This window comes from Echinococcus granulosus (genome assembly GCF_000524195.1).
Source record: "Echinococcus granulosus chromosome Unknown EG_S00042, whole genome shotgun sequence".
NCBI classification, from domain to species: Eukaryota; Metazoa; Platyhelminthes; class Cestoda; order Cyclophyllidea; family Taeniidae; genus Echinococcus; species Echinococcus granulosus.
This window is the reverse complement of record NW_020170422.1, coordinates 21433-35135: the sequence shown is the minus strand read 5'-3', so window position 1 is coordinate 35135 and position 13703 is coordinate 21433. Positions and strand designations below refer to the sequence as shown.

The 13703-nt window shown below is 45.1% G+C and overlaps 1 protein-coding gene across 1 annotated transcript; it reads left to right on the top strand. All coding sequences in view use genetic code 11, as the record gives it.

Moving 5' to 3' along the window:
* Nucleotides 1–1459: 1459 nt before the first annotated feature.
* On the top strand, nucleotides 1460–13372 carry EGR_05554 (VWFA and cache domain-containing protein; the record flags this gene model as incomplete). The annotated part of the gene is made up of 19 exons (XM_024494803.1): nucleotides 1460–1537; nucleotides 1612–1760; nucleotides 2071–2520; nucleotides 2972–3221; nucleotides 4145–4298; nucleotides 4869–5061; nucleotides 5997–6279; nucleotides 6481–6864; nucleotides 7130–7358; nucleotides 7672–7758; nucleotides 8080–8413; nucleotides 8897–9091; nucleotides 9629–10144; nucleotides 10217–10382; nucleotides 10499–10810; nucleotides 11393–11843; nucleotides 11907–12502; nucleotides 12567–13118; nucleotides 13349–13372. 19 exons carry the CDS (start codon nucleotides 1460–1462, stop codon nucleotides 13370–13372), a joined length of 5403 nt encoding a protein of 1800 aa, XP_024350723.1.
* Between the last annotated feature and the right edge of the window lie 331 nt (nucleotides 13373–13703).

The window sequence follows — 13703 nt, the reverse complement described above, 5'->3', positions numbered from 1 at the left end:
ATAGCTTCATGCTTGACCACTCGCCGCGGTTTGTACTTCTGTTCGGTACGTACGTTGGCAGTATGCATTATGCCGTAACACTATGACCACTTATGACTATAGGAAAGGCTTGAAGCGTCATACCTGCTAGTCATACAGTTTCTAGAAAATTTGCTTCCTGTGCTGTTTGCAGCTCGGCCAACTTCCTGCACGCCTAAAACAAACCATATTTACATTATTGAAAAACAGCATTATGAGCTACAGGATAGCCCGGAAGAAAACGCAGTATCAAAAGAAGAGTAAAGAAAAATAGTGTTTGCTAAGTAGTGGGTCATGCGTTTAGTTTACAAAATGAATGGTAGTACACTCGATTTATAATGTAGACCACAATGATACGACCTCTAAGGTATCGTGGCCTAAAAACCAATGATGATAAGATTCTATTGGTAAAAAGTGAGTGAATGTTGGTGTACACAAACTACATCTGAATTTAATGGAAATTCATGCTCCCAGAGTCTGGAGTTTAGTAGCATTTGAACCAACTATTGATTTAGTTAGCGAAATCGCCTACTAATAAATACGCCAAAAATGCTATTTTATCATCGATGACGAAAAATTTGATAAACTATACTTTATTTTCACTGGTTAAAACAGTCTATCTTTGATGTTCACTGGAGCTTAATGACCTTGAGTTGTTTGTTTCAACAGTGAACATTGGTTTACAATGAAATAAACTTATTTAGCCAATCAACAGTGGGTCTCATGATGGTGTCCGGAGCGAAGTCAGCTAGCCGCTTGTCAAATGTCTATGCAGTAACCTGTTGACGTTGATGAATGTATTTTGGTTCTTTGTATATACTAATGGGTTACTGCAAAATTATACTGGTGTTATTGACCGGGGTGGTATTCTTTTGCAATTGTTACGCGAATTCCCAGGTGTATGTATCCTCGGGGAATTTGACCAATAGGGTATGTTGTATGCTTATAAAAGTACTTTTCGAATTTTTAATATGGAGTACCGATTGGTTTATCCAGTAATCTAATATACGGGGAGCGATAATGATGCAAATCGAGAAGGGGATGGGATGTTCTTTTGAAAACTTGCATCATTTTTGTAATTTTAACTGATGCACTCTTATTTTCATCACTTATCAAGATTTAGTGGCACACCGGCTACTTTAATTTATTATATGTGTGTTTGGTAGCCTTTGGGCCTCTACAGGTTGCTGAAATATTGGTTGAAGCGGTTTACACACTACATCTTGTATATTAAGATTTTGGAAATGGTCTACCTATTGCTGACTAAGGAAAAGAAGGCGTCAAATTAGTGATTTTGCACTAGATTGACTAAGTTGCGAGGAGTGTTGTCAATCAACTGAGTGTTTATCACTTGCAGGCTGGAAATGGCACTGAAGTTATCTCTTTTGCTTCCATATTGGGGAACGAATTTTCCAAATTGGCACGTGATGAACTTGGCACAATGACAATGCAGGCGGCCTTTGATCGTTTGGAGTATGAGCCAAAGTCCGAAAACTCTGCCAAGTGGGACCTTGATTCGGTAGAGCAGAGTATTTATGGGTTTTCCCTACCAATTTATTGTTTAACATTGATAAATTATTGTTTGATTTTTAGCTCGTTGATCAGCTTTCCCTTCGCCTGCGTCATTATGGCCATCTGGTCTCCAATCCACAAGCCTTGGTGGTCCAACTCCACAGAGAGCACAATAGGTCTCCGATCTCACCCCGGTTTGACTGTTGTAATCTTTCCGAGCGTGACTTACGGTAAGCGAGTCTTCCGAACATTCGCATAACTGGGTCAAATTTGCAAACTAATTTCCTCACAATTACTGACAATCTTCAGCGAAGGTTTCATAGATGCAATATCGGGTTTCCAGATTCTTAGTTCAGCTGTTGTGTTTCCATTGAGACTCCATTGGATTTTGATCCAGGAAATGTTGTATTACACATTTATTTCTAGCATCATTGAAGTGCTTAAGCGTCTGCCATGGGCGGTAATTAACGTATTCTAATAAGTAAAAAAAGTGGAACGTATACAACTAACTACGCATTTACACTGTTTTCCTTCGTTTAGCTACGAGGCGCTGTATGGTGCACGCGTGTCTCGTCGGAAGTGCTGTGACCTCATTCCTTTTAACCTGCCTGTGGCGGCATTTAATCCGGGTCACAACCTGACGCAGCGCTTCCGTCGTCAACTGGAGTACTGGCCCAACGTGAAGTGGCTCTACTTCATCACTGCCGCCGGTCTCCATACCGAGTTTCCGGCGCACAACTTTCGTGCTGCCACCGTCACCTCAGCTCTGGTTGAATCACTTGCTGTTACTGCGGCTGCTGCTGCCACCGCTGCTGCAGCCGCAGCACCGTCGTCACCGCCACCGTCACCGTCGATGCAGTCACTGTTGCCGACGTTGCGAAACTGGGGGTGGCCGACGGTGGAAGTGAAGCAGAGGGCTGGGCGACATCTACCGCCCTCGCTGTTCACTGCGCTCTACGACTGTCGATCGGTACACCAGCTAAGGCATCGGTGAGAGCTTCCGCTGTTAGCGGTGAATAGCATGAACTGTGGTCTGTGAATGCGATGTCATTAGGCACAATTTGAATTGAAATATGGACCAAGGTTTTTAACGGAGGTATGACTCACGGGGACAATTTTTTAGCATTTGATATATCTGTTAACCTTATTTTTTCGATCTGTTGTTATTGCTGTGGTTTTGTCTGCCACAGGATGTCATTTTTGGATACATCAGTGTCTGATCGAGACTAAAACCATGTTGTTACGAATTTTTTAACATGAGGTGTGTCTATTAGAACACTTTTGATCCCCTATATGGGATACTGAACTCCTAAAAAGCAAATCTTGATAAGTACCGATTGGTGTAGTATGGTGCGGATTATCGGTAGCAGTAGTAGTAAAATGCACCGAATCCGATTTTTAACCATCGTTTTTCCACCGCTATCTGTTCCGCTTTAACCAGCGAAGTCTTCGTGCGTTCAGTGGTGGCACAACCGATATGGCTGGTGTTGGTGCTTGATCAAAGCGAGGCGAGCAAGACACGGATGCTGCTAGGTCAACGCATAGCTCGTCTACTGCTTGCGTCGCTCAGCGAAAAGGATCGAGTGGCGCTCGTTCTTGCCTCGGATACCGCCCGTGTCGCTACCGTTGGCGCAGCTACTTCCGACACCACCGCTATTCACCTACTCCCCGCTACCCATGAGACCAAACTGGTGTGTGTCACTGCGGTCGTGATTATTCTCCGCTTTTGCGACAATATTATTGACAGGTTTTTGCAGCATAGGATGACAAATTTTTACCACTGTTTGATTGTGGTTTAAGGTTACAAGGTAGGACGTATGCATATAAGAGGGGATCTCAATATTTTTTCATACTCTCTCCGTGGCTGCAATTACCTGTAACCTTTGAGGCTGGTGGTTGCAGATTTTGAGGCTTTGGATGGATATTAACAAATCGCAGACGGTTTTTAGCACTTGCTAGTGCTTTTCCGTTGCAATCATACCCGACAATCTGGGTTCATGCTTATTTAGCTCTTTTTGTTGTAGTCAGTCACATCCTCCAGATTTGATGGCGTGTTTATTCATCGCTTCTATTAAAAGTTTGTTCTGATTGGTCAGTTTATGACAGTCTGATTCCAACTTTAGTCGAACGCTCGCTGCGGAATCAATGAACCTTCATAAAGAAGCAAATTTTGTTCTTATTTCACCACTTTGCGAGTCTCAGAGACTTATTCCTGGTTACGATAGCGTTTGACGAGCACATTGAGGAATACTTAGTGTCTTCTAAAGAACCCTTTACCGTCTTTTCAGTCATGCTTTGCCCTCTTAACGTAACCTTTCGGCCTTCAACCCTCCAGAACACCCGGACATTGCCGAGTTTAGTGATACCTGCTATTGCATATTCCATCCAATTGATTGAATTATTACATTTAGTAACCTCTCAGTTGATTATACCTTGAACAATAAGGTTTACTTCGGGTTTTCAAAATATTTGTTTTAACGACTCGTCCTCGGACTCTGTTCAGGCACAGGACTCAAAGCAGCGGGGTATGTTGTAGCCGGTTGGGAATCTGTCTTAGTATCTCCTAAGCTATGCGCAAAAGTTCACTAGTGCGGTATTATCATTGCTTCTGCAGTTTCTCACTGAACACGTGTACAGTATGCGGGGCCCCGGTGTCGCCAAGACGAACCATACTCGAGCTCTTTTGGAGGCTTTTGGAATCCTTCATGATGCTGTTGAGGCTCAAAAACATGACATTCCAGAGTTGGCTGGACTTGGATTACCTACTGGTAAGACCTCTTTGAATGGAGGAACTGCAATGTTAATGTTAACTTCAAGAATCAAGAAACTCTTTTCAAAAAACTGCTCTTGATCACACACTTTAGCCATTTGAGCATCCACGGATATTTAGTAGTTATTCTAATTGGGTCATAGTGATTTCCCAAATTGTTAGTCTATCCATGCTTTCCGTTTTTTTCTTATCCAAATTTGTCATATTCAACTTTGGCGTTTTGGCTTTGCCATCAACTTATCCTATCCTACAATGGAATCTGTTTCCACATCAAACTAGATTCACATTATACTAATAGTTGGCCTTAATTTCGGCCAATGATTTCTAGAGTAGGGCTCTCAACATCCTACTATCTCTGTTACTTGTTTTCGACTTTTTATCCGCTTTTAATAAAGCTGCTTTCAGACCCATGAGAATATCCGAAACTACAGTCCAAATACAAGGTTATTGCGATGTAGGAGGCTGGGAGTATGAGTAGCGTGGTCATATTTACATCAAGGGCGGCGATTGTAATGATTTAGATTAGACTATTGTAAGAGCTCTATATTGGTATCTTATTCTTCTGGAGACAATCTGATGATCGCCTACATCAGCCGTGGCAGTCTGGACGACCTGCAGGAGCAGAACGCTACGTTGCAACAGGTGACAGAACAACAGGCACGTCTTAGCAATCGGGTGGTCATCAACACCTATATGCCTGTAGAGGAGAAAAGTGCCACTGTGCTCTTTGAGAAGACCTTCATGAGCGATCTTGCCAAGCGGTGAGCTTTCTTTTCCCTCTTCAGTCGCTTCCTTTAATGCTGTTGGGCAATGCGATGTCTAGACAACTTTGAATCGAAAGGCTTCGTTTCCCTTCCTTGCATTGTTTACGTTGCCACTTGTTTTGAAAATGAAGAATGGTAGACAAAAGAATTTGTTACAGGCGTTGGAGCAGTTAAAAACTATCTGCCGTTTGACCAATAGGTGCGTTTATCCGAAGCGTGATTCTAAAGCGCTAAGAGGCTCTATACGCATCGTGTCTGTTTCGGTCCTCATCATGTACACGCGTGTGTCCTAGGCGCCTGATTCCGGAAAGAAGGGTGTGAGAGAGACTGGGAGTGGTGAATCATGCGCTAACTGAATTTCGGCCTCTGATGCCTGATACAAAAAATCGCGTCGGCGCACATGCGTCCGAGTTGCGCACCCTCGTTGTCATCTTTTTTTACAAAGCACCAGCGTCTGATTTACTCTACTATTGTAAGGCGCACCAGTCTGGAAATAATCTTTTTTGCTAACGAACAAGCGTAGTAGGGGACTGGTAGAGTAGCGATTAATTCCATACCATTGCTGCGGAAGCCGAATTGGAGGAGGTCACAAGCCTCCTTAATCAAATTGCTTAGGCGAGGTATTTTGTAATCAATCTACGCTCTTTTAGTCAACATTTGAGCCGTCAATCGTGTCGGATCGTCATGGCATACCGACTTAATTGCAAATTAACGAGGGTATTCATGAAGTTTAAAAGAGGACGAATATGACACACGATCAAAATCGTGGCACTTAATTTAGTTATCTCGAATCGTCATTTGCCTTGCTTTCGTTACTAATTCAGAGGTGCCAAAAATTAAAAAATATAATTCCCTCACCACCCTAGCTATCAAGATTTCCTACAAATGCTACTAATAAAATTGCGAGTAGAGTAATCCGTTTTCTGTTTCAGATGGAATGCACACTCAAATCCGGAGGAGTATCGATCTTCGGATGTGCGTCCGGGACATTTCTACACAATCAACCGTACTGCCGACCTGGCAGAAACGGTGGGTCGCTTCTACGAAGTCTGGCTGAAACGAAGTGGGCAGGAGGCCTCAGAAAGGGACGAACGCACTCCAAACACCACCACTACCACTACTGTTCCCTCATCGAAGCTTTACTTTTCCCTCCCTTACAAGGATTTGGAGGGCAAAGGACTTGTTATGAGCATCAGTCAGGCCTTCTATGATGGTGTGAGTAGAGATTCTCTTTGGGAGGATGCTCAATGTGACCGACTCATCGATGCCACTATGTACCGGATTATACCAATCAATCACGGCTACTGGATTTTGAACTCTTCATCGCTTATCTTTAATACTTTCACTAGAAACACTTTAAGAATATTTATTTAGATCTCCTATTAATCCTCCCTACTCCCTCTTACCATTTGATAGGACACGCTTCTTGGTATCATGGGTGTGGATCTTCACGTGGCAGACCTCCTGGATCAGATTATTTACTATGGCGGGACTCCTGCCTCCAACTTTGTTTTTCTCCTTGACGCCTCCTCTAGTCTGAGTGTCTATCATCCGGGAGGGCTTCGGGACCTCCTTACCACGCCCCCTACTGCTACCTCCGTCTCTTCCGCTGCACGATCTCGACGATCTTCTGTATCTGCCTCCAGAGAGGAAGCCTTCCAGCGTTCTTCCACCTTTCAGGAACCTCTCCTTCATGTTGATGTTCGATATCTGGAGCGGACGCCCGGATTTGAGAGTCTCATTCTGCCGCGCATTCTACGTGGGGAGGTCAATGGGACTGTGGACTTCCTCGTGGAGATTGTGAGTTATTGCTATTGTAACTTGACATTACCGTCAAAGCTATATGTAATCTGGACTGTAAGTTAAAGCGACTTCTTGTTGATTGCATCCATGTTGTCAAAAGAATACTCACTAAAGGAAACAATTAAATTTTGTCCTTTTATTAGGTGATCTAATAACCGAGAGAGATCTTTTTATCAGTGGACAAGAAGGAAGGTGGTTCTAACGCATTTAAGAGCTTATATCTCGCTATTTAAATAAACCGAAGACCCTTCTCTCCCCTTAGGATTCTGAGTCCTTCGCAAGAATCGAGACCACAGGAGTGTGGTCGGAGCGGGTTGGGAGTTTGCTTTCCTCCTCCATCCCATCTCCTCGCCTCAACGGTGACCGCATGAAAGAAGTCAAGATTACGTATCGGTGGCGTCGCATCACTGACCCTGACACACAATTTGTTCTCGTGATGCGATCCATGCAACAAGTGAATGTTCCACCACCTCGTCAGCTGGTTGAAATCAGTAAGTTTTACTTATGACTGGTCTGTCGCTTTACTGACTGGTGAACTCATGTTAGGTAAATTGCTGGATGGTGAAGTATCTTAGCATTTCAGAAGATTATGAATAAGGCGTTACTGAAATGATATTTCGCTTGTAAATCCCTTTAATCATACAGTTTCACTCTCTGTTGGAAGTTAGTCGGCTCATTCACCGACATCCTTGTAAATTTTTTCTTCAGCCTAAGTCAGGCGCACTAAATGGTAAGCAATTTATTCACTTTATTTTTCGGTGGCTCGAATATTGTAGCTACAACTTTGTCTTTCCAATTACACAGCTCCGCCTTTCGATTCGTGGTACCATCGGCTGGATCTATTCAAACGCGACCAGGCCTGTCTCTACCTTCGACAACTTGCTACATTCAGTAAGTCTCCATACCTTCTCTGTTCAGTAACACGCACGTCCTAGAGGAAAATCAGCCACTACATACCCTGAATATTTTATTATTCCGACATGACACCATTTCTTATTAATTATTATGATCAATTTAACTGCATTCTTCATGGGTGATTCGTGGACCTATACAAGCCTTAAAAGGCTGTCTAGACATCCCTAATATGCCTATTTGCCTAACAGCGACTGTCAGTTTTGCTAATGAGAAGCCGTAGAGAGAGCCCAAATAATATATGATAGAAAACACATTTGCTCGTACACAACTGCTACCACTTTTTTTCTTATTTCAAAGGCTCGACCACTGTGTATCTGCCGCCACGCACCTTCATGCGTCCCTTCGAGCATCTAGTTTCGTATTCAGTATCGTCAGACGCTGGGGGAAGGACTGAGAGGAGAGGTGAAACTGCGGAGGAAGTGCGACACCTCGTCGCCTACCTCACTGATCAGACCGCTCTCATTTCTAACCCCGGCCTCCGCGTTTCTCCCTCCACTGGCACCTACGCCACCGCCTCCGCACCTGACGCTCGCACTGCTGTCGCTGTTGTGGAACGAATAGGGAAATTCTGGCGCCAGCGCGGTGCTGCTGTCAGTGGGATTAGCACTTTTGGCAAACACATCATTCGACGGTACGTAAGTGTTCTATGACGTTTTTTGTGGAGTAGTTAATGTTACCCTCTTTGGAGGAGCTCATGTTATTGTTATTAGGCTTATTTTGTTTTAGTTATTTCCACATTATTTTGAAAGGTGGTGGTTTCTGCTTCAATGGCGAGACGATCACCCCTCTTACAAAGAAGTAACACGATTTTTACAGCAACTTTTACTTGCTGACAGCTTCTACGTTTTCAGCCTAGCGAACATAAATAAATTATTCATTCGATAGGCTTGTTTACTTTTCTGGTGCTCAGCCAAGCTCCGATATTTTCTTCTGTGTCCTCTTTTTTTATGAGTTCCTACGGTTTCAACTCCCAATAGAACGATAAACTCTGCTAAATATCGTATAAACAACCTTTCATAACTCTGGTATATGCAGAAAATAGGGTGATTTTATGTGGAAAAGAGTCTCTTCTGCCATGAGGTGATTTCGTTGACATCCTCCCATCAACAAACAGGTACGTTTCCACGGATACGGGTGTGATGCTGATGTACCCGGGCACTTTAATGCCACAGAGCTTCGATGCCACCACGCGGCCCTGGTACCTGCGAGCCGTAGAGAATGCTGGTCGTATTGTCTTCACCGAGCCCTATTTGGACCATGGCGGTGCTGGACACATTGTCACCATTGCCTTCGCTATCTTCGAGGGCAAGTAGGTTTCAGCCCTCCCCTCTTTTTTTGTCTTTCGATCTTGAAAGGTGAAGTTAAACATGAATGGAGCAGTGAAGGTGGATAAGCTGGAGGTAGCCATCAGTAGAAAGAGAGTCATATCTGAATCTACAATGCAAATAATTTACCTGTTTTTGATCCAAATTAGTTGCTTGGGTTCTCGTTTGCTTCCCGGTTACTATCGTTCGTGATGTTACTGGCCGTAGTTGTCTGTGAACAACTTTGTTTAGGGAGTTGGAAAAGTCTGAAGTACAGGTAACGCGTTCAGTGCATAGCATAATCAATGGAAAAATTTTGGCCTTGTAGAATAAAATTCGTCCTTATTTAAAGTAAAAATTGATATGGTATACTTTGTATATACGACTTTGACACTTCGACAGTCAGTCTCACTAACTATGGAATCAAGCTGATGGCGAGGTGTGAACCCCCTGCTCAAGTGATGGAATCCAGTTTTGGATGCTACACAGTAGCTCTCACAAAATAGGACTTTTTAAAGCACATTTGTTTTCAATTTATTCAGTCGAAGTGGCATTCATAGCCCCCGTACCGATCGTGTACAATCTGTAATGGCAATGGATGTTCCGTACCGTCTCTTTAACCACCTCCTCTCCACATGGCTTCCCAGTCACTGCAACTTTGAACCACCCTACCTTCGCCACAAATCAACATTAAAGGAGAAGGCAAAACTCAAGAAGTCTGGGATGAAGTGGAAGGAAGCCGCCTCCAAGGCCTCCCGTATTCCACTCTCTCCAAACAGTAGCCCTCAGAAGGAGGTCTCTCGGGCTTTTTTGGACTTTCTTCGTGACTATGGAGTGCGAGTGGAGCCTTCAGCAGTAGCTACGGAGGGGGTAGAATCGGAAGTGGAAGAAGAGAATGAGGTAGAGACAGAGGAGGTAAATGAATTGGATACTGTAGGGGAAAAGACCTCCACTAAATGTCTCCTTATGAATGACCGAGGCTACCTCATTGCACATCCTGGTTACGCCGAGCCCCTACAAATCAACCGAGCGCTTGAAAGCAGCCATATCAGCCATAGGTGAGTGGTAGCTTATTTAATTTTGATATGTCCACTTCAAATCCATCGATTTATCCATGTGCGATTTGTCAGAGAACCCTCAGTAGCCGCGGATCTGTTGAATCATGGGGAATTCGTCCACAAAGTGGCCTGCGTTTCTCATTCGCAGCGTGCTCTCGAACGCTACTATGTGTACAACACTTCGTATGAAAGCGTGGTAACCAACTCTGCTCCTGGAGACCACTGTACTCGCTATCGAGTGAGTTTAAACTAGTTTCTTTCCACTGCACTTTGTTAGTTTCAATCATCTTTCTGTATTTTGTCATTTGAGCTCGACTTGATATTGACAGCCTGAAGTCGGTATTTTCTCCCCAGTTTGCTCTCGTTCCCGGCACTAATCTATTCTTGGGGCTGGTACACGAGGCACCGCAAACGCATCAGCGGATCCGACGCAGCGACGAAGTGACCACCACCAGCGGCAGCGTCTCTTGCAGTCATCGCGCCGCCTTCTGTGCCTGCTCCACCAAGGACCGCCGTTGTCTCAACTGCGGCCGCTTGGAGCCTCTCGAGTGCGAGTGTCCCTGTCAATGCCCCCTCAGTACATTCACTGGTCCCCCCTTCATCAGCGCTTCCACCTCCGCCGCCATCTCTCCTCTTGACAATCACCCCGCTTGCCTTGCGCTCTCGGTGAGACGTAGTGCTATCGATAATTATGCCTTGTGGTCCAGGCGCTGGTTTTTATAGATTGTGTAGAATCCAGCTATTCATTCCTGCTAGTTGTAGTATTACCGATTTCTACAACTCGGATTCGTGCTCGGATCCTCTTTTCATAACTTTCACCCATCTAAATTTACATCCATACCATTTGAATGTGAATAGAGTTAGTCCTTGTGAACAGTTCCTCTAAGTATCTGTTCTTTAAATTTTCATTAATTTGGCTAAAGTGGGCCACAAATTTGTTTCGGGCCGCTCTGATTTAAACAGAAATACTCTGGATCCCCGTTTTCAGTATCAAATAGGTGTATTTGAGTATGAATTTTTTGCTGAACCGAATCACTAGACGTGTATTCCAAAATAGATTATGCCCTTAAGGGACATGAGTTCAAGCTTTGGTTTAATCTGCTTTCATTTTCACCCTAAAATTATGGCGCAGGAAGCAGATGCAAATTGAACTTCCCGCATTAATGGCTGAGCATAATGGGAAATCCATTAATGTTAGATATCAATGATTTTATAGGCCTGATCTGAGATCCTTTGCTTACCACGTAGCTTGACGTGCCTCTTCTGCCGACAACCAAAGCGGCTGCAGCTGCATCATGGAAGGCGCTAGCGAGACTTCCCGATGCGCCTCCGCTTTGTCAACCTTCGAACTCCCTCTCCATCCGCGTCCCTGTCGCCTCACTACATGAGTGGCTCAGCATCCTTCTGCCTTCCCCCGCCTCCTCTGCCAATGTCTCCGGTATTGTCGCTGATGGTGGTCCACTTGTGCCTGCTCTTGGTCCCACTGACTGCGCTGCCCTCAATCGCCGCGCCACTGAGTGTACCGCCAGCATCGGCTGTGAATTTTGTCTTCTCGGTGCAGATGCGGAGCCCTTGTCCAGTGGTGGTTTCTGCGCTCCCATGGGCGTCTGTTTTGGCGGTGTTGTTGGCAGTGCCTCACCCTATAGTTCTCCCATCTCTTCCTCATCCACTACCACTTTCGCTACCAGCAATGGTGCTTGTGAGTAATTCGCCGAACAGGATATTTTTTACCATTCGTGATGTGTTAACTCTTATTTTGTAGCTCCTGTTGGTTTTCTGGAGGATAGATGGCCTCTCGTACCACCTCTCCCACCGCCTCCGCTACCACCGCCACCACTACAGCTACCTCCACTTGGGGCACAGCTTGCTCCTCTAAATGGCCACTACCACTACCGGAATCTCCTCCTCCCGAGGAGTGACTCGCATGCAACAGCAGCGGCGCATTTCTATCACTACTACTATTACTATCACTATTATCACCAACAACGACAGCACCAACTACTGCAGCATCGAGGAGATGATGATTTCTACGCCTCTCCGTATGTGTTAGCGAGACATTACATGGGTGGGGGTGGACGGAGTGAGGCAGAGTTGGGAGTGAGCACGGGACTAATGGCGTGGACAAACTCCCCAGTCGGACCGGTAGCTGGAGCCGTTTTGGCGGTATTTACCGTCCTTCTCCTCGGTGTCTATTGTCTTCGCCATCAAGCTGCAAACCGAGTGCGTCAAAGTGCGACAGCAACAGCTGTGGGAAACGTTGGCGAGTGCGCCTCTACTGGCCTTCTTGTTGGTAGTGGGGGAGGAGAAGCAACAGAGGGTGATGCCTCGAACCAGTCTGCATGTAGTCGAAATCACTCTGTAAGTTGGCTTTGAGTAATGTGACCGATCACTGATGTACTGACTTTTTATTTATATATTTCAGGGTGAAAAGGTGTGCTGCTGTGAACGGCCGCCAGAAAGCGATACCGACAAAGATAAACCGCCGCCAACGGCAGGCGCAGTGGCTCTCCTAGTTAAAGCTACCAGCGCATCCTCAGCGGCCAGCGGAGCGGGTGATCATAGCATTTCTGCATGCGGGGGCAGCAACGCTGGTACCGATACCGAGTCGGAGCGTGGTCCACCGCGTTGCTGCGCCTCTCCACGATCCCTTTTTGCTCCCTCCGCTGCAGCAATTATAATTGAGGGTGTAGGCGTATTTGTAAAGAGCAACGCTTTTTCAAATGAAGAGCTGGCACAGGTACCGGAAGAGCCGAAATCACTACCACTGGCTGAATTTGTCACTGATCCGACTGCAGTCAGTCCCTATCGGGTCACCACTGACGTGTCTACTGGCGATGCTGTTACTGTTGGCACCACAGCTGACGCCTCTACTCCTGCTGACGATCAAGTCACTACTGTTTCATCTGCTGCCACAACGACTGATCATGGCTACGTGAGCAATGATCGACCGAGTTCTAGTTATGCGGAGTCCTCAGTAAGCTTCTATTCTTCATCATTAATCAAGACTAGGGGAAGTTGGGTGACTTTAATAAAAATTTTGACTTAAAAATACGTGGATCTTAGTGACCTGAGGCAACTCAAATAGTTGTGTTTGACTGTCCCACTCCTACCACTTCTGATCCAAACGACGTGAACGAAACTGTATTGTGTATTTAGTGAAGATATTTGGCCTCAAAATTGTTCTAGTTATGCGTTCCATCCTAGGGAAGAGGGAATCAGCTCCACTGAATCACCATTCCGTGACATTTTGTTAACCAAAAAGCCTTGAGAGGCCTTAAATTGATGTGGATCATCTTCATTCTTCCTGCCTTGAAAGTAAAAGAGACTTTAGCGCCAGCAATTTCTGGCGCTTAAGCCGTCATCCTATCAGAAATTCCGCCACTGAATTTGTCTCCTGGTAATTGGCTGAATTGTTGGCTCCCAACAGCCTCAGACATTGAAACTGTGCTTTGCAAGTAGAGAAATCAAACATTTTACTCACCGTTGATGCGAATGGTCCTGTACTGGAGTTGAATGTTTACTTCCCTCTCACCTTTCAGTCGTTGGCCGATTCCGTAGT